Source organism: Protopterus annectens, chromosome 14.part0 (genome assembly GCF_019279795.1).
Source record: "Protopterus annectens isolate FY-2018-M chromosome 14.part0, PAN1.0, whole genome shotgun sequence".
Taxonomy (NCBI): Eukaryota; Metazoa; Chordata; order Ceratodontiformes; family Protopteridae; genus Protopterus; species Protopterus annectens.
In genome coordinates this window covers 673,462,888-673,485,647 of record NC_056748.1, presented here as the reverse complement: position 1 = coordinate 673,485,647, position 22,760 = coordinate 673,462,888, and the positions used below count along the sequence as shown (strand labels likewise).

At 37.2% G+C, this 22,760-nt stretch overlaps 1 protein-coding gene across 1 annotated transcript in view; it reads right to left on the bottom strand.

The window, feature by feature from the left end:
* The window catches only part of PRKG1 (protein kinase cGMP-dependent 1), a 3,380,995-nt gene that overhangs the window by 83,482 nt on the left and 3,274,753 nt on the right, over positions 1-22,760 (bottom strand). The window contains exon 14 of the mRNA XM_044056419.1: positions 12,119-12,282. Coding sequence (XP_043912354.1) covers positions 12,119-12,282 — 164 coding nt within the window. The remainder of the gene's footprint in view (positions 1-12,118; positions 12,283-22,760) is intronic.

The window sequence follows — 22,760 nt, the reverse complement described above, 5'->3', positions numbered from 1 at the left end:
ATTCCAATATCCCCAGCTATTTATAATACTACATTCATTAAACAACAAATTTATTATATACCCATCCACAGTGATACAACCCATATCTCCCTTAACTATCACAAACACTTCTCAAAACTACAATTACATGGATCAATAGTTCCAGAAACTTCTCAAAACTACTAAATATTCTTGTTAACATAGGTTCTAAACTGATGATAAGCAGAAATATACACCCAAATTCAGGACCTAATCCCACCCCACTTCAAACAAAAAAGATAGCAATCCCTTCTCACTTCAAACAAAGATATCCATCAAAGACATAATACACTCAGTCTTACCCATAAAGGCTCAGACCTCCTATTCCTTAACTTAAACCTTAGAAGTATTATTAATAAAACTCAAGAAATCCATGCCACCCTCTAATACTACTCCCCAGACATTGCCATACTAACTGAAACTTGGCTTAAACCACACATCAAAGACAATGAAGTCAGTCTGCCAGGTCTCACAATCCTAAGGGCCGATAGAAAAGATAAAAGAGGAGGAGTAGCCATTATGTTCAAAACCAATCTCATTCTACAACCGATAAACCAAACCCTCCCAACTTTTGACAATGCAGAGATACTACTGACAAAGCTTCAAACACCTAGTCATGATAGCCACCTGTATCCTACCAGGAAATAACATTACTACCATAGAATATCGCCTATAGTGGATTTTAAATACATTTACTTATGAAATCATCATCATGGGTGATTTCAACACAGATTGGTCATCTTGTAATTCCCAGATTCCTAACAATTATATTAATCTCTATGGCTTCACACAAACTATCCAAACTCCTAACAAAATAGACAAAAAAATCAAACAGGCAGACCATCCTTGGTGGACATTAACTACCAAACCCTCCTAATACCAACACTGTGGCTGTCTCCTTGACAGTATCAGTGACCACATACCAACCTACCTACAGTGCGAGGGTTGTGCACAAGAGATGCCCTTGCAATCTGACAGATTTGGAGAGCTTTTGCAAAGAAGGGTGGGAAAATATTGCCAAGTTAAGATGTGCCATGCTGTCCTACCCAAAAAGAATGAATGCTGAATTAAATCAAAAGGTGCTTCAACAATGTATTAGTTTAAGGGTGTGCACACTTATGCAACCAGCATATTGTACGTTATTTATTTTTTATATTTTTTTCCCTAACAGATTTGTTTGTTTTTCAATTGAATTGTACAGGTTATAGCTCCAGTTAAAGGTGGGAAAAGTTTTGAAATTATTTATTGTGGTCTCATTTTTTTATATCACAAAAACTGGCATTTTAACAGGGGTGTATAAACTTTTTATATCCACAATATAGTATATATGTGTAGAAGACAAACATATGTGATCTGCTGAGTCCAACCAAATGCTGAGTAACCTATATGTTTCTTACCTAAAAATGGTGTTATATGGATAAAGTCTCCCGCTTATTTAACAATTTGTTTTTCAAATAAATATGGGGAAGATAACTACTGCATTATTTTATTGTTTATATGTAATGTGTTGCAGGTTAACAAATGTTTGTGGAAACAGGTAGCTCAGATACAAGTTATAGTATTACATTGGCAATGTCATAATATAATACTGAAATTATGTGTTTCAGATATAAAGGCAGAGGCTGGGACTCATTGGTGTGCAGCATGTTGTAAAGCCCAGACTGTCTTGGACAGCAGCAATGTGCAAGTTATGAATAGTGGTTTAAATGGCTAATACCTTTCGTAGCAGAGGCATGCTTAACCCTTTAGCTGCATCTGGTTTCTATGGGCAAGATATTTGCTGGATACCTCAAAATGTCATTTGGAGTGGATAAAAAATGACACCAGTTTCAAGATGAAACAACAAGGAAGCCTCAAAACACAATGTTTGAAAAAGTGGACTTAAAGAGCATATAGAAGAGCATGAACTACAGCAGGAATAGCGGCCTACTGTAATTCTAACTACTGCATACTCAACCAGCAGCATTATATGCTGCTTGCATTATGAGTGACCCTTGTGATTCTTTTTGTTACAAAGCCCCTTAAAGCCTCTGTAATTTCATCTTGCCCAAAAACATCATACTGAAGTGCAACACACATGTCAGCAATCTCCATGAAAGAATGAGGAATGTGAACACCCACTTTATTTGACAGTCAAAACCTTAGAGGTCTTGGTGTGGGATGTAGTGCTTAGGCTTGAGGCACAGGCTTGCAGTTTAGCTCTGCTACAGACAGAGTGTGACAGGACAGGAAGTTCTCTAAAAAAAAAAAAAAAAAAAAAATTCCTATCCTCTTTGAAAGGAATAGCAGCAATCACAGCTGGGTGGCTGAGTGGCTCTAGTTCTAGGCCATAAAACCCTTAAGCATCATATACAGGGGAAGCCACACAAGGGTTCTTTTCTGGCACCCTGAATGTCTGAATGTTTGAGAGAGGTATGATGTGCTGTGGTAAACTTACTTTTTTCTTTATAATTTTAAGAATTCCCTAAATTTTGTAAATTCCATAGTTGAGGGAAAAACTGTTTAATGCACATGGAAACATTATTTTATTAAAACTCCAATTTCTACCAAGAGACTGATCTGGCCATCTTCTGTTTCTATTCAATTAGCTTCTCTAAAGTCAATGAGAAATCCAACATCATCTTCATGAAAGGATGGGCAAATGTTTGGGCTACCATATTTAGGATGTGTACTGTCTACTGCTGGAGTAGAGCTTTTGGAAGGAGGGAAGGGACTGTTTTTTTTCCTGGAATAAATGCTTCAAGAACTCCTGCAAAGGAACTATTTGCAAATTAAAATGACAACTAAGTGGCTGGCATTTTGTGAGACACTGACAGGGCTGGAGGAACTTAAATACACATGAGATTTAGCACTTGGACCAACACTTACAAATCAAACAGAGAAGCAGATGTCTGCATGGCTGCAGCTTGGAGTCCAGCATTGGTCTCAACACTGACAGGCCTGTTTGCCTGCAATACTAATGTCATTTTGCTCTGGAGAGGAGTGAGTTGACTTGGCTGATGGTTGGCATGCCAACAAAAGATAGACTAATAGTGGAAGATCATGCGTCATGTATAGCAGAGGAGGCACTGAAGGCGATAACCCCTGGAGCAGCATCGGAGAACTAAAAAGTGACATCTGTTGTTGACCGCAGATCTTTCTGCTGAAACCTGACCAGTCTTGTTAAAAAACAGCAGCTAACAATTCATAGTCAGGCTGAACACAAGCCAAGCATACACTAGAAACTGAGATGTCCAAATGCCTTAGAAAAAGTGTCCTATTGGCTAATAAAATTCTCCAGAAGTGCTATATAATCATCTAGAGCATTTATATGACAATTTACATTGCAACTTAAGATTACCAGGTAACATTTTTGAAGAGCAATTATTGCTTTACCCAAATGAATGTTACAGAACTGGCCCCAGCTGACATTATAGTTACATGTTTAGGGTCTATATTACATTATCGAATCTTCAAAACTTAGAATCTGATACAGTCAACACCATATAATCGAAATCTTATAACATCAAAAATGTAATAAAATACAACAACCTACAAAAACAAATCATTTAAACACTCTAAGCAGGGGGGGCAAGCTCCCTGCACACCCCCACGTTGGAGGCTGTGCTCCCCCCCGCTACTTAAATATACCAACTCCGAGAACGCACTACAGTGCAGAAAAGGGAAATCTTCCCTTTCCATGCTGTAGGGAGATCTCTGTTAAAAGATTCAAAGTTTCAAGACTTTGATCATATGGTGTCGACCATATCAGATTCAAAGTTTTGAAACTTCGATCTTCTGATATAGACCCACATGTTTACTGTGCCTGTTCTGTGCTGCAACTTTTTCACAAGTGGCTGCTGCAGCAGTGATTGTTCAAATAATTACTGTTATGGCAAGTGTACTTATACAACGGTACTGTCCTCTAGTCATCATGGGCTTCCAGCTACAAAAACACATTGCATCATCAGACTCACTATCTTAAACCTGCAACACCATGTTTATAGCTCTTGATGAAGTATGTTAAAAGCCAAGACTTCTTACTTAACTCTGTGAATTTCCAAATCTATAGAATCATTCTGGAAACTACTCTATCTCACAGCTGCATAGTGCTGAACAGTGTTGCAAAAAGACATAAATGTTGCTTTATATCTTGCTGTCAGCAGCTAGTTTATATATAATTTAGGTCAATTTACTACTGAAGCTAGGGAGTGCCTCATGCTGTGAATCACTATAGCTGTGCAATGTGGTTCACAAACATACCAGTATTAGCTGTGCAGGTCCAGTCTATATTAGATAATCAAAGCTATAGGTAATTGAGTACCTAAAGCTCGACAGCTAAACAGCGAAAGCTGTAAACTACGAACAGCCACTTAGGTTCATAGGTTCATAGGTTGGTACTAGGCTATCAGCCCTAGGGTCTATACAAGCCTAGCCATAACAATTCCCTGGCTATTTCTTCCCACATTATTTACTTTCCTGGACCCCTGTCTAGGAGGGCGACTGACGTGATCCCTGGGGTGAATTTCCTTTCTCCCATCCGATTGTCAAGGTTCCACAAATTTTTTCATAGGGAAAAATTTACTTGGCTGGACAAAAAAAACTTTTAAACCCTAATCAAGTGGGGGGCTTCACAGCCACCCCAACCTTAACTAAATATACCAACTCCAAGATCACTCTACAGTGGAGAAAAGGGCAGATTCATGATAACGGCCAAGCAAAGTTTTTCCTTATGAAAAAATTTGCAGAAGTTGGAGTTCGCGGTTTACTGCTTTTGCTGTTTAGGTGTCGAGCTTTAGGTATTCTATTGCCTAAAGCTTCAATTATATAATATAGACCCATGCAGGTCACAGCAACTATAATGTATATGCATATCTATGCATATGACTCGAATACACCTGTAGTGCCATGGTGTAGGCCCATGACCTTGTCTTATTAGTGTGGTGTAGTATTATGAACATTATTTACTTTATTTTATTTAATTAATATTGAATTGCTCGTAAAGTCCAACTGAGAATTATAATCCCTTTTCATCTGAGGCCTGCTGTGAAAAGCTCCAACGGTTACATATGCAAAGTTATTATGACAATTTGCAAAACATGTATAAAAGCAAAAGCAATGTATAAAGTTCTAACAGAGACATATCATGAGTGCAACAATGAGTAAACTGTACTGTGCAATAGACATACATTAAAATGAATGTTTTATAAAAATTGTACAAAGTTTTTATAGTTGAATTGTACAATACACATAGTTTAAAGGATATTTTTACAAAGAGAGTATTGGAAATGATTATACAATCAAATAATAGTGGGGTAATAACTGGTTGCCCAGGTTGTGCTGATACAACAGTGAAAGAATGTAATGGGAGAGAGATATACAGTTGTGCATTGCAAAGGAGATGGAGTAGAAGATTAATGTGAAACAAAATAGAGATGAAGTTCTGTGAGTCATGAGTTAGTGAGAAATATAGATCAGAAGTTATGCAAGGGGAGGTATGTTGTGGCCAGGAACATATATTCTTGAGATAAGAAGGAGATTAGCACCTTAAAAGGGTCAGTAATGTATTCAGGGAACGCTCTGATGATACTTAGCTTAGAAAAGTGTCTTCATAGTACACTGCAGTGACACATGAGCTGCAGTTGTTCATCCTTGGGGAAAAAGTCTACCATTCTGCTCAAGCAAACCTGAGTGAGTGGCCATGGCTTCTTCAGGCACTGTAGGATTCATGATTTTAGTTTTCTGTGCCACAGGGATTAGAATGTTCCTATTCTTTCTGTACAGGAACTTCATGGAGCATATACTTGCTATTATGACAGCCCTTTTGGAAAGTGGATACCTGGCATGAGGTTGCTGGAATGGTGAATGATGCCACTACCATCCTATACTCTGATGAACATTGCTGACATTGGCAAAGTGGGTTGGGGATTGGTAAAATGGTTAAGGTTTTTGCCTAACAGACTCAAAGTACAGAGACTGATTCTCACCTTTGGAAGGGAAATAGGCTAGGCTTAAAATGGCCGGCAAGGATAGTTAGCCTACTACTTAACTATGAACCCATGAAATGGCACCTTCTTGACCTGCTTCATTAATGGGAGGCATAGGAGCTTTATGATGAGCTTGAAATGAGCTATTCAAATATAAATACTTGGATGTCAGTCTGCTGACTATTACAAGCCAAGCCAATAACCAGAGGTCATAATTAAGCTGTGTATGCATACCCAAGAATTTGCACCTTGCTTTCCACCAAAAAGGGGAACAGCAACTGAACATGGTTTGGTGTCAAAGAAAGTGGAACAACCATCTTCTTGCAGTAGATTTTTAATGTTACCTGCTGAGTGCATATATAGAAGTGAGTGTGTCAGAAGGTCATGATGACATCAGACTATGACAGCAGAAGACTGTCAGCTCTTCATATCAAGACAGGGCTGATCACCCTACTGAAGGTGACCTGAAAAGGTCACTGCTTCCTTCTGTGTGTGCCACTCACAAGGGGGAGAAAGTTCCACTTCTAAACATGGACTTGAAGGATCTCATCTGATCTCATAGCATCAACTTCAGAGGCTAGAGTCTGCCACAGTATGCAGTCAACTGAAAGCTACTTGAAGGTTTCATCCATAAGGCCACTGGGGGAGCAACTGTACAACCAGTAAGCTACTGCCTGAGTTTCTTATTCTCTGGGCCACATGGTATCAAATAATACGAGGTATGCAACTGATCACTACCCTGTTTTTTTTTCTCTCCCTTATGTGTCACTGTCTAGTCCCTGCTTATTGTACACCCTAACCATTATCACTTGTCCACAATTTGTATGTGTCCACTAACTGTCCTCTTCACCTTTGTATGCATACTGCTCTTGTTTGTTTGATTCAATGTTTTATGTCTGTCTGTCTGTCTCTGCAAACTGCCTTTCTCCCTGTATACCATTCACTGCTATCACTTACTGCCTTCCTCATCTGCCCTTTTATATACATACATACATACATATATGTATGCCAGGAAAGAGCACTATAGATGCCATGTTTGCTCTGAGGGTGTTGATGGAGAAGTATAGAGAGGGTCAGGAGGAGTTGCATTGTGTCTTTGTGGACTTAGAGAAAGTATATGACAGGGTGCCTAGACAGGAATTATGGTATTGTATAAGGAGGTCGGGAGTGACAGAGAAGTATGTAAGCATGGTACAAGATATGTGCGAGGATGGTGTGACAGTGGTGAGGTTTGCAGTAGGAGTGACAGATGGGTTCAATGTGGATGTGGGATTGCATCAAGGATCAGCTCTGAGCTCTTTCTTATATAAAGTGGTAAGGTACAGGTTGACAGACGAGATCAGACAGGAGTACCCGTGGATTGTGATGTTTGTGAATGACATTGTGATTTGTAGTGAGAGTAGGGAACAGGTTGAGGAGACCCTGGAGAGGTGGATAGGAATGAAGATCAGCAGGACTAAGACAGAATATATGTGTGAGAATGACAGGGAAGACAGAGGCATTTCAATGAAGATGCAGAGAGTAGAGTTGGTGAAGGTCGATGAGTTTAAATACTTGAGATCAACAGTTCAGAGTAATGGTGATTGTGGAACAGAGATGAAGAAGAGTGCAGGCAGGGTGGAGTGGGGGGAGAAGAGTGTCAGGAGATATTTGTGATAGATGGGTAGAAGTAAGAGTGAAAGGGAAGGTCTACAAGATGGTAGTGAGACCAGCTATGTTGTATGGGCTGGAGATGGTGGCACTGATGAAAAGACAGGAGTCAGAGCTGGAGGTGGCAGAGTTAAAGATGTTAAGATTTGGACTGGGTGTGACGAGGATGGATACGATCAGCAATGAGTAAATTAGTAGGTCAGCTCAGGTTGGATGGTTTAGAAACAAAGCCAGAGAGGTGAGATTTCTTTGGTTTGGACATGTGCTGAGGAGGGATGCTGGATGTATTGGGAGAAGGATGCTAAGGATGGAGCTGCCAGGTAAGAGGAAAAGAGGAAAGCCTAAGATAAGGTTTATGGATGTGGTGAGAGACGGCATGCAGGCTGTTGGTGCGATAGAGCAAGATGTAGAGAACAGGAAAAAATGGAAACAGATGAACCACTGTAGTGACCCCTAACGGGAGCAGCCAAAAGAAAAAGAAGAAGACATACATACGTATACGAGGCCTTACGGCTCCCAAACCTGCATATATTATGGTTGCTTGCTGTTCTCCCCTTTCCTTTATGCCCCATTTCCTCCCCAGTTGTATGCTGAAGACAGCTGACATGTTCCTGTCAGCACTTACATTATTCTACCTGGTTGAAATTATAGGTATAGGGCTTAGCCCATAGTTACTACTTTTCCCCACCCCTATATAGCTAATGGCCCGCCAATTTATTGCTTTGGCTATTGCCTAGGCTTTTCAATTTGAAGTGTGCCCTGTTGCAATCCTGAAATCTGTCACATCCCTGGGTATCAATCTCTCAATCAAGATCAGAGGCTCCAGCCTCACACCAGAACCGTCTCTGTCTCACCACAGCGAGTCTCGTCATGATGAATCTGAGTTGAGTCCACGGAGGTCTCCAGCAACCGCGTCGTATAACCGTTAAGTCTCCCTACTTTGTGGTTCTTCTCCGGTCTCCCTTTTTTGAGGTGATTTTCTGAGGAAAAATGGGGGTTTGATATGCCTTTTTATTCAATGGCCTTATATGTCCACAGGTCACCACTGAGCACAGACCTGATAGAGAAGGAGTTCAGACAGAGGGCAGGAGTTGAGACATATTTTGAGACCTTTTATCCTTTTTTTGGCCTTTTGGGGGGCCTTTGGGCTGCAGCAGGTGTCTGCAGGTCCGAACGGGCATGGGCATGTCACGGGCATCAGGTCTATCGCGTGTAGGTCTAATGTGGGATGACCTCCTTTGATCTATGACCTTGAATCCTTCATGATCAGATCCCTTGATATAGAGGTGGGTGATATAAGAGTTTTCCCTACTAGTGTAGCAAACATGAGTGAGTGTCAAACGACCCGGTCACTGTCTCCTGACTGTTTTTCTCTGATGATGGGTTTGCTGCCAGTATGGTAGCTAGGGTATTAGGTAGGGTAGCCTTGTTTTTCCCAAAGGGTATGACTATGCATTTTGCTTAACTTCTGGCAGGCCAGCCCAGGCTCTGGCACCACCTTCTGTGGAGGCCCTCTGTCTGGAGATGTGTTGTCAGGATGTGTGTTTGTATGGCTTCAGTTTGCAGTCATCTGCTTTGTCAGCCATCCATAACCCTCTTGTACTTGTACTTCAGAAAAGTAAGATAGATGCCGACGGAGAGGACCCAGACTGGGACTGACACCACCACCACTTTGACAGTTTTTGAGTCTGGGCTCCAGCAACCAAGCAACCTGGACCCTGTGGGTTCTGTCACTTAGCCAGTTTGCAACCCATGTTGTGATGGGTGGGTTTCGCTGGATGAGTTTTTCGATGATACCTGAGTGGGGTATTATGCTGCCCTTCTTGTGCGGGATGAGAGCAGAAAGCAGCTGTACAGAATTGTATTGCAACGTAGCATGCACTGACACAGTTGCTCATGCTTGCTTTTATTATAACTTCCATCACATTTTTCATGCACCCCACTGCAGTGCTGCTGTATGCATAAAGCAGCCTAGCACTGTTTTCCTGCTGTCACGATGCATGTAATTAATTATGCAGTCTTTGCTTGAACTGTCAGTGCTAGTCAATGCCTAATACATGTCTGTTTACCTCTGTCACTCTTTGTGAAGCAACATCCTTGAAAATTAGCACTGCATATCTGCGCAAATCTTCTCTCTGAATCCTGGCCACAGCTGCTAATCAAACACCAGAAATGCACTGCCAACATTTATATTTCTCAGATATTATGATTCTAAGCAACTATGATTATTCAAACAATTTCAGCTTTCTTTCTCCTAAAATCTGCTTTTCTTTTTCATCCAAACTTAAACCTCATAAGGGTAGTGATCTCTAATAACACTGAGTCTAGTAAATGTGGACCTCAGATTTGAAAAATAAGAACATACTTCCTGTTTCTGGCACTCCACTGTGATATTACAGGGAATGCTGAGATTTGTGATGCTCACATTTTGAGAGCTTTGCTAAATATAGATTATGCACAATATGGACAGAGATAAACTATGCTGAAAGGAATGTCAAAAATGCAATGTGTTCATAATTAGGTGGTGAGCAGGAAATGTGGGTACTAGTACATCAGAAACTTTAAGAAATGGCATGAAGTTTTTAAGATAGTTGAGATAAAAAGTAAACTAGTGATTGAATCATCATTACCTCAGAAGTTGTGAATGCAAACTAGGAAACACAGACCATTTTATAAAACACGGAGGAAAAAAAAGAACACAGAGTTTACATTCAAGAAGATAAGCAGTTGTTTGCACATACCAAGCTTCACTTAGTTTGCATATAACATTACTGGTGAACAATATGGGTTAAAATTGCGTGGGCTTACATTTATGATAGGGGGAATTAGGAAATCATGCATTGTGTATGAGCAGTATCATTCAATCATATTGATAGGACAGCTTTCACATCTGGCTAAATCCTTTATTACTTCATAAAAATGATAAAATATTAAAGTGAGCACAGCAGTACAGTGGGTTATCAATCATACAGTGACATATTTATATATATATATATATATATATATATATATATATATATATATATATATATATATATATACACACGGACACACACACACACATATATATATATATATATATATATATATATATATATATATATATATATATATGGCATCCATGCAGATGTTCGAAGTTTCACTTCTTCGAAACCACTTCACCAAGTCCACTTGTTCAAAGTAGTGAAACTTCGAACATTGACTTTGGCAGTCACACTACAGCGCGGAATGGGAATATTCCCTTTTCCCCTCTGTAGTGCAACCTCAGAGTTGGTATATTTAAGTAGGGGGAGTGGGGGCGCAGGGGGGATTGCCCCCCCTGCAAAAACATGTTTTAGTGTTTCTGGGTTTTTTTTGGATCGCCCGGAGAACTAGACTTGAAAGTGCACTTTTGTTAAAGAGAACTTTAACTGAAGTGTATGTCTCCTGCTGTATTTCAAAGAAGTGTTCTTTTGATGTAGAGCAGTAGACCCATATATATATATATATATATATATATATATATATATGTGTGTGTGTGTGTGTGTGTGTATATATATATATATATATATATATATATATATATATATATATATATATATATATATATATATATTACAGTTTAATAGTTCCAGTGGGCTTTCATCTAATATACTGACTGGATACAAAAGAGAAGTCTGCAGAGCCAGCATGAGCAGACAGATAACATGACAGTATATTTTTATTTCTCTTTGGTTATATATTTTTTCAAAGATGTGTTGAATGGTGCTGGCCATTTTTGAACATTTTAGCCAATTGGAGATGTAAAATTCTCTATAAATGTTGTGCTAGAATATGTAACAATTGCTAAATAATGCCATGACTAAAAAAAATTAAACTCCAAGCCATAACCAACATGAAGTATAAAATGTTATACAATATTTCTTTATTTTTGTCTTTTATTTGCTATTCAGGTGAGTCAGCAGGACACACATGCCAATTTTCTGGGACAAGCCAGAAGCACTATTTGATTATGTGATTTGCTAAGATCCACTTAATAGGCAAATGAAGGCTGAAGGACTCGAATAATGGGCTGCAAGAAAAAAAATGTTGCTAGTAGCCCATTCTCTTAATCCACTTTAGTACCTGCCAGATACACCCCCTTTCAAGTTTTAATCTGCTGACCTGCATTGCTTAATATTTGCCTTGAACCAAAAGGAATTGTTTTCCCAGATTTTTTAAGTGCAGTATTAAGTCATATCATTCTGCCGTTGTTTGCAATATTGTCTGAGCTGTACAGTTGTTGCATTTGCCCTTTTCGCAAATTATTAATATGGTGTTGCCTCTTCTGATTTTATGTGATGGCTGAGAAGTCACATATACTGTTTTGTAGGACTGAAAAAGCAAAATCTTCCATAATAGCAAATAATGGTCACTATGTATTTCTAGAACTATTGTGGCAGACACAGATAATCGTCTAATGACTTTGGCACTGCATAATTAAAGCACATTTCTAATATCCTCACCTGCCAGTGAGAAGTTCATACATTAGAATTCCTAGTGACCAGTAGTCTGCAGAAATGTCATGACCTTTATTCAGGATAATCTCTGGAGCTACATATTCAGGAGTACCACAAAATGTCCATGTTTTCTTTCCAAACCCTATTCTTTTTGCAAAACCAAAATCAACCTAAAAGAGAAAAAAATAGTAAATTGTATTATTATTATTATTGTTAAGTGAAACCAACTTAGCTTAAACTCAGGATTTGCAAAATAAACTTAGCTTAAACTCAGGATTTGCTGTGAAAAAAAAGAGTTGCTATAATGCTTAAAACATTTTGGAATTTCCACTTTGCAAATGTTTTCAAATACAGCAAGTTATTTATAGGATGCAAATTACTAACATGGAGATTGTTAACAATCAAAGCATTGTTCCCTGTCAGCAGTAACTACCAAAAAATTGTTGCCAAAGACACAAGATGCTGTCATGAAATTATTCATACTTCAGAACTAAGTACAGTCCTGTTTCGGCATCAGTGCTGAAAAGTCTTGTTAAGGTCAATAATATAATTAATAGTAAGGACTAAACTACAAGATACATTAATAGGATACTTTTGTATAATGTAGAGAATACCTCTTGTAATTTTATTAAAACATTAACAGCAGCATATATGTTATTTAAAAGAGTATTTTCAAATTGAGTTCTCCTTTATTTAAGAACAAGTAACCAGGTTGCATATCATGTCTGTGTGATGTTATCACTTTCCACTTTACCTTTCATCACACTGTTCATATTTTCTGACTTTTTCCTTTTAGCATTCTAGACATTCCTTAGCAGTTTATGCACAGGGATCTGAAGATAGTGCAAAGACGTTCCTGCTGTGAAAGCCCTTAGATGTGAGGTAAAGCAATGAAAAAAAAAATCAACAGACAAAATGGGCGTGGGAAACATTGTTACTATGGTGTTAATCTAAACACTACAAATCCACATTCTTTAGTGAGACAGTGATTTGTTTTCCTTTTTCTATGTAGGTATCCTTAAAAAGAAAACAGAGTAATGCAAATATACATGGATGGGTTGCTTAAGATAATATAAATCACTGAGACAAAAAAAGCAACTTAAATACTAAGGGATTACCCTAACTTTCTGTTATGCTATCTATCTATCTATGGCAATTCGTTTACCAGGAGTGTCTAACTGGGCTTACAATCCCATTTACTGCCTAGACCTGGGGAAAAGATCCTTGAAACAAAAATGCAGTAGTATATTGGCAGATATAAAGAAACATGTCCATACTGCAAAACGTAAAGATTTAGATGAATCTATATAGTATGAGAACTTTTAATATACATTATTTACAGTCTTGACAGCTGGAAGTTAAGATTGAGAAACATTTGTAATACTGAATTATGATAAAAGACTTAAGGGAGCGATGAGGAAGAATGTCAAAGAGGAACAGTGTGATGGCAGCAGAGATAACTAGACAGTGTAGTGGTGAGAAAGTGAGGTAGGAAATGGAATTAGATATAAGTGAACGGCTAGATCGTTTAAGGAAGGTGTAGGAAATAGGGAGCATGGTGGGAGAGAGAAAGTAAGGACAAGCTAAGGTGGGAGGGAACAATAAGTTGGGATGTGAGCCTAAGCACAGTCAGGAGAATAGGAGGTGTTGTTTTAGGTTCTCCTGGAAGATTTGTAATGTGTTACCTTGTTTTAAAGCAGTGGGGATGGAGTTCCATTTTATTCTAATATATGAAGAGTAGAGTGAGTCACCTGCAGTGAGCACACTTTGGTGGCAGTCAGTAGGCTTTTGTAACTAGATCTCAGGTCTTGGTGGCAAGTACTGTTTGAGGATGTTTTGTAGTTATGGGCAGGTGTCATAGCTCACAGAATGTCCACATTTTTGCCTTATATTGTTGGTCTGCTTTTCAAAACAGTTTTGGTTTTCTGGCAAATCACAGAGGACTGAAATCACTAAATAATGGCAAACATTTGCGTTTCAGACTTCATATCCTTCAGAAAAATGCATGCTAACACAAATCATGTTATTCTTGCAACTTTCTAAGGTTATAAGATTAATATTTCATATCTATCCCTATTTTGGGCCTCCACCCTTTATTTTAGGCTTTGTCCAGACTTCTTGCACTAAGAGGTTGAGAGGTATGGCCAGGTGTCAGGATTGTGAATTAGTTTATGAGCGGTAATTAAGTGGGAGTCAGGAAGGTGATTGGATAATTCTAGCAATTTGAGGTTCTTTAGTGCCACACAGTGATGAATACTATGAGGTGTACTACTCCTTATGATTTTTTTGCCATCCATACATGTTGCTTTGAAATTTTATATCCATTACGTATCAGGCAGGTAAATAACCATGAAATGCAAACAATGTTTAAGTGATGTTGCTTCCACAAATGTGAGAATAAATTAGTCCACAGTAATGCTGTCAAACATAATAGAGCAACTGCAGCAAATCAATGATTTTGACAAGAAATACTAGCAACAATGAGCACTTTTAAATATACAAACACTATTCTGATTAAGTAAATAAATAGTGAAAAAGAAAAAAAAAAGAACACTGTTAAAAACCATTACAGCAATACAGGTCTGATTTAACGGGTGCAGGAGTTTTATGCAGTCATACAATAAGGTCACACTCAGCTTTAGTATGTAACACAAACATATTTTTTGTACTTTCCATGGTGTAAGCAGTTATATATATTTCCATCTTAGAAATTCTGTACTACATGGTGATTACTGTAACGATTCACAGTTGTGACATCTGCTAAGACTGTAAATTAACCAATTACACGAGTGTAGTACTACTCAGTTATAAACACCAGTAGTGACATTTTTATACTTTCACTGTTGCATTTTACTTAGTGATATAATTAATTTGAGGCACTCAGGCTACAACACACAATGATGTGCTAAGAGAATGATTGATTATAGATGCCATTCACAATAGACACACAGCTCTCAACCTCTTAGTGCAAAAAATTTGGACAAAGCCAAACATAATAAGGGGACAAGGCTCAAAAATATGGACACATTTTAAATATTGCTGTTATAAACTTGGAAAGTTACTATAATTAAAGGTCATGTGTTTCCATGCATTTTCTAAAGGATATGAAGTCAGAAACTCGCGTGACTTTCATTATTTAGTGAATTCAATTCTCACCGATTTGCCACAAAAATCCAGAAAAACACAAATTTTATGAGGAACAGACCAAAAATACGATGCAAAAATCTGGACATTCTGCAAAAATGTGTACAGTTGAGAGGTATGCACTGACATCCTTTGACTACAACTGCAGACTTGCTTTTTTTTCATTGTGGAATTTAAATGGATCACTAGGTCTGCTGCAAAAAAATGAGTAGCTCTATAATCAATCCGGCATGCTTAGGTAGTATTTGCATTCAACAGGATAAACAGTAAATTGCACTTGGATGTTTTGTAGATATCACCATTAAAGAGAAATGGACCAGTTATATAGATGTTATAGCCTGGAATGGTACACGTATTATGCAAGGTATTGGAGTATCCTACTTGGGATAAATGAGAATAAGGGATGCAGGTACACCCATCAGGGGCAATGTTGGCTAATTATAACGCAGGAGCTCCATGTGAGAGGGAAAGCAGAGAAATGTACATAGTAGCTACATCTGTATTTTAAACTCTGCAGCTTTGAGTATAAACTTAAAAACTATCTGTAGAGAGGAAGAAGAAGAATGAACATGACACTTTAGAAGCTATGTTTTACTTTCTGGATTTTAAGAGTATCCTGTATAGCTACATTCACTTTCTAGATCTTAAGAGACTCCACAAATCTGGCATGAAATCTTGCAATTCAGGAGTCTATAACCCTGTTAGGACATGTGATATTTTATGAAAAAAATGTTTAAAAAAATAGAAACACACTAATACATGATGAATTTAATATTATTTAAATGTGTGTCTAGGGCTATTTTAGTGAAACATCTGTCATGTGACACTGTGTAAGGAATTAAACTATTATAAGATGTAGGCACTGACATTAACTAATCTGAGGTTCATGCAATCATTAATGGTATGACAGTGACTTCCAATAAGAATAAGGTGACTTGTAATTTGTAAAAGTTAACAGTGGCAGATCCACATACAGAGACTCTAAGTCATACTAGCGAATATGGCTTGAAAGATGGACAGTCAATACGTTCAGGATTCTATGATTACATGATGGAAACAGGGCTAGAAAATTCAGTGAGAAAACTGTTGAGAAATGCCAAGCACATGTATCATCTTTGGAGAATGATGTTAGCCATAATGGACTTTTCTAGTGATAGGTTATATTTTTTGCTAACTATAACAAAAAGAAAACATGAATTTCTAGCCTACAATATGATTGCAATGATACAAAATAGATTTATTTATAAAATTAAACAGAGACCCTTTAATCATGCATTTGGAAGACTTTGCTCCCATATTATGATTAAGTCATAAATAATTCCATGGTTGTATTGTAAAGAAAACTTTTCAAAGAATTCATTGTACATCCTTTCTTCACTTATATACTGGCTAGGTCACTTGAGATCTTAAATAACATCTAGAAGACAAAAACCAAAGATAACAACGGAATAAAACAAGACCAAAGGGACCATAAAACTCGTAGCTTAATGAAATGTAAAGCAAATATAAGACAGGTAAGTGCTTTCTCTACAGCTTCATCAGCCCATACAAACTCTGCTCCCATCACTAGTAATCAATTTATAACAAATTAAAAAGAAAAGCAGCCAATCAAAAAATCAGCACCTATGACAAAATAGCAGCTCAGTTAAACAATATATATATATATATATATATATATATATATATATATATATATATATATAAAACAATGTATATATATATATATATATATATATATATATATATATATATATATATATATGCATTAATAACACCCAGAAAGTTGAAAAGACATAGACACAAAAAAAATAAATAAATAAAAATAAATCATATATAGAAGTATATATATATATGTATATGCATGTTCTGCATTGGTGTCTTTCACATGCTTCAATAGGGCATTGTTGGCAGAATTACTATGGATGTTATACCGATGTTCCTTTACCCTCTCCTTCAACATTGTAAGTTTTGCCAACATAAAACGTCTTACACTCCAGGCAGTAAGTTAAGCAAACAATATCGTGTCAAACAGTTAGCATTATCTTTGAACACAAATTTCTGCCTTGTGGCATGATGTACAAAACAACCACTATTGTCAATGTAACAACAATAATTACATTTCCTGCATGGTTGTGTAACATTACCAATCCTATGCATACTACCAGGGAAGGTCTTAGGATAACACAGAAGTCTCTTCACACATTTCTTATTCTTATAACTAAAACGAGGCCTGTCCCCTACAATTCCTTTTATCTTAGGATCAGCAGTCAAATGCCCCAGTGTTTACTGATGACACCTGCTGTTACTTTAGCATCACTAGTATAAAACATAGGAACAGAAACCGTGATATTCACACCTGAATTACTCCCCTTATTATGTGGAGAGGCACACTGTTCAGAAAAATGTGGTCTCGCAAAATCATTTCTCAGGGTGGGAATCCCATTTAAAACATTATTTACCTCCATACTCTTTTTTTCCTCTTATGATCCAACCTATCCCTTAGATCAGAAACTTCAGACAAGAATCCAACCTCAGAGGCATTCAGCCTAGAGGCTCTCATCCCTTGTCCTTTAATTATATTCTTAGAAACATAAGTGGGGTACATTCTTCTATGTAGCAAAGTGTTCTTATAACAAGGTGTCCTATAAATACCAGTGTTGACAGCTCCACTATCCATCCTACATGCAAATGCATCCAAATAATCAATTTTTACTTCAAAATTTGTCATAGGAAATTTTAAAAATGATGTGGAGGTATTCAAGCAATTATGAAATTCATGCAACTCATCTGCATCCCCAAACCATACAAAAAACAAATAATCAACAAACCATTGATAAAAAGGGACAAGATGTATAAAACAATGCAACTTAAATATGTGATCCTCCTCTCGTGTAACCATTACCATATTGGCCTAGCTATTGGCACTAGAAGTGCCCATAGCTACACCATCTTTTTGTAAACAATACACTCCATCAAACATAAAAATATTATTCTCAAGTACTATCTCCATGTATAAGCAGAGTAGATCAGTCAGTGACTAATTACATCCACTATGTCTGGACAAATATTCTTTCAGACTGTTGAGACCAAAACTGTCAGGAATCATAGTAAACAATGATTGAACACCAATTGTTACAAAATAATAGATAGAATGCAGCCATTGTGTCTTAATATACTCATAAAAATCATTCAAGAATTGCATAGAGTCCCTTAGGACCTTCACATTTCTATCTAAGACCGGGTGTAAGTGCTTCTCCACATATAAAGAGACAGGATCAGTACTCCAATTATGGCCTGTTACAGTCGGCCTCAAGGGTGGTTTACTACAATTCTTATGGATCTTCAGGATACCCTGAATGATGGCAACTAAGGAGTGCTCAACCAAAAAATATTTAAATAAATCATAATTAATTACTCTACTTTACAAACAATCATCCAAAGTACGATGAATCCTCATTGTCTGATTAATATCAGTAATATCTATCACCATATAAAAAGAATCATCACTCAACATCTGCCTCATAGAGTCAAAATAATCAAATCTGTCCATAAGTACTATCCAGCTGACTTTATTGGCTAGTCTGATTACTATCATTTCATCGTTCTGTAAATTCATTAATGTGAGATGTTCATTATAAGTAAAGTTTTGATAATATTTTTTAGGGCTATTGCTCATTTGCCCATTGAAAATGTCATGTAAATCATTCTCCACCAACTTACCAAATACGTAAGCCAGAGGATGTCTGGTAGGCATATACAAGCTAGGCCGCCTGAAAATATTAACACTATTATGCAGCCCTTCACCATCAAACACCATTTTCAAAGAAACATTCCTAACAAATAATTTAATATCCAATATAGTGTCAGTTAAATCATGCATTGATATGGAGTAAAAGATAAACCATTCTCTAAAACACTTTGTTCATAACTTATTAATTGTCTCTTAGATAAGTTCCATACTATTAAGTTTCTATTTGTCTTCCAGTTTTCTTCAGAGACTGACTGGTGTTTTGTTCCAATGATGACTACTTTTTGATCCACCCCCTACTCCTAGAGTGAATCCTGTCCTTGCGATGATTCTGAGTGATGGGTAAAGGGAAATTAAAAGATCTATCATCATTTTTTAATGCTAATTTTTTTTCTTTATTTCTCATTGCTGGAATCTTCCTCCTGACATCATTCCCTAAAGGCAATGTATTAGATGTATTCACAGTATCATCATTGGAAAGCACAGTCTGTTATCGCTGAAGGATGGCTCGAGGAGGTTATGGAATCAAATTGTCCAAGTTGTTAGCTTTCTGGGAACTCCTTATTGCTAGTGGTTCCTATTGATAAAGACTCTCTGGTGGTAGGCTTACTCTTAGGCCATGTAAAACATGACTGTTCTTAAAATTGGCCACATCTCTTTCTATTTTGAGGCACTTCTGCGAAAGCAGTTTTCTTTCATAAAGCATAGCTTTATCAGTCTATCCAAACTAGAATCAATTGAGCTAGCTGGAAAATGATCATATAATGCAGCTTGCTGTTCTGTTATCTTACTAATTGATACATCTGCCTCAAGTCTAAAAAAGTCAATTAGTAACTTTAAATATTTGCTGCTTACCTCAAGATTCAGTTTCTGCCACTGTGCGAGCAGTTATGGATACTGTTCCCCATAAGTTGTCATTTTAAAAACTCGCAGAGCTCTGTGTATAATCCAGTGCTGTAAACATACTTCAAAGTATTTCCTTTGGGACACAGATGTTGGTTTCAAAAGATTGTATTCCAAATCATCCACAGCCTTAGTAAGGGCTTTGACATCAACACCAGCATTCTCATGCACTTCCAACTAGGAAAACACTCCCGGCATCATCAATGGATTATCATTCCTCAAAATACACTGTGATAGTCTGTCAAAACCGTCAATAGACTTATCACTAGCAACACCAGGGTTGTAATCAAGCTCCAGATTGTTCATACCACCCTCGACCATGCTTCCCCCATTGGTGTAGAAACAGATTCAAATAATATCCAGCAAAATACACTCACGGGAAACAAATATTCCACTGAAAAATAGTATTGCAGCATAAAAACCAAAGATAACAATGGAATTACACAAGACCCGAAGGACCATAAAACTCATAGTTTAATAAAATGTAAAGCAAATATAAGACAGGTAAGTGCTTTCTTTACAGCTTCATCAGACAATATAAACTCTACTCCCATCATTAGTAATCAATGTTCAACAGATTCAAAAGAAATGCAGCCAATCAAAAATATCAGCACCTATGACAAAACAGCAACTCAATTAAACAATGTAGCAATATATATACATTAATAATGCTCAGATAGAATGTTGAAAAGACATAAAAATAAAAATATAGTAAACTCTCAGTTAACCAGCACCCACAGGGATTGATAGATGCTAGATGTTTCTGGTTGCTTGAGAGTGACTGTTAAAAATAAGTCTGACTAATACTGTACCCTATACTATTTGTTTGTTTTGACTTGTTCTCAGGTTGGGGAGAGAGGGAATTTATTCCTATCTTCCTTTTTAAAACTCTAAAAACATAAGGTGTGTTTCTGCGGGTGGAAAGCAAAGAGTGCAACACATGAAAATTGTACTGTATTTCTTGAATTTTTTTTTTTTTTTTTTTTTTTTTTTTTGCTGTTTGCTTGAGAGTGCCAGTTGCTTGAGTGCCGGTTAACTGAGAGTTTACTGTTAATCATATATACAAATAGATATATAAAAAAATACATGTATAAAAATATGCAAAAATATGTGAAGCACACAATGAACTATTAAGTCCTCAGACTATTTTGCTGGATAACATCTTGGGACACTTATTTTCATAATGCATGGAAACTGTGATGACTTCACCATAGCAGTTTTTACTGTATGGGGTTCAATTAAAACATAAATAAAAAATGTCAGCTTCATAAATATGGGCATGAATAGTCTGTGGTATTTTCCATTTTTTTCTCTCATTTGTGACTTTTTTATTGATTTCTTCCAAACAAATTAGCAATACACTGCGTCATTTTGAATGGTCTATAAGTTAGTGGTGTATCAGAATGGATGAAGATTATAATCACTTCACAGTTTTCTTGCCTCCTTGTTGTTTATTTTATTCTGTTTCATTCTAATATACACAGGTGCCTAGGTAAATGTATCCATTCTTACACAAATGGACAGATAGGTTGGTGTGTACATAAGTACATACATACATTCATAGATTTAAGAAAGTATAAAATTCCCCCATAATACCAACTGGGATCATGGCATTTTGCAAATTATACAAAACTGCCTTCTAACATCAGGGAAGTCTTTTGGCTTTTCCTGGTTAGGGGTCGCCACAGCGGATCACCGGTTTGCTTAAGATTGGCAGTGGATTTTTACGGTGTCAAGTTGCCAGTCTGGCACCGACCTTCAGAGAAGGTACACACACACACACTCACACACCTACCTGTACATCTTTTAATGTTCATTCGATCACAAGGAGGACATGCAAACTCCACAGAGAAGGCACTCCAGCCGAGAAATGAATCGCAAAGCCTCTTGCTGTGAGGCCACAACGCTAACCGCTGCACCACTGTGGCTGACTTCTAACATCAGGGAAGTAATCACAAAATATAAAATTTAAAAGCTGTATTGTCACGGTTGTTAACTAGGTTCCAATTTCTCCACAACACTAGTTGTTAAAGATAAAGAGGGTGTTGGAAAATTACTAATTTCCTGAAATGATATTTTGCATTGTTGCTATCTGTATGTGTTTTCCCTTTTATTGTGCTTAACCTTTCACCATAGTTGCCTGATTTCAGAGTAAACCTTTTATATTGAGGGGTGTGGAGACTGAATTCCCACTTGAAAGTGAAGTGCTTTACATAGAAACAGTACCAGGCAAGCAATTACAGGGACCACAGGATATTCTACTTCATACACATTTAAGCAGGCTTGACTAAAATTTCTTGCCACACACTGTGGCTAGTTAATAGCACTCACCTCCCAAATCAAGCAGGGCCATGTTTCTGGTCTAAATTTGTGTCCAACTGTTCAATCATCTTTTAAAGGCAGACATAGTGGTATTTAGAATTTTGCATTTGTGATACCTGTGCAAAATGAAGTCTGTGAGCCTGGCTTATTTTTTTTTAAATAGGTAATTAGGTTCATAGGTAATAAGCACGCAGTTCAGGAGACCATTAAGGAGCTGTGCTCACATTCTCTATTGTTCCAAAGCACTGTTTGGTAAGGTGACTTGCCCAAGGTCACACAGTAGGTAATTCAAAACCTGTACTCCACGCATAGGAAGCAGCTCATTCACAAGTCAGTGTTTTAGCGCTCTGTGCTTACTGAGAGACACACTGAATTCCACTCAAGTTATTTACTGGCTTTTGCTAGTCATGTGACTGGTGAAACATATAGTTAAGAACAGAGCTTACAGTAATACATTGTCTGAATAAATTCAAAGTGTATTCATTTTTAACAAAAGAGTTAACACATATTAAAGTGATTTCTTCATATTGG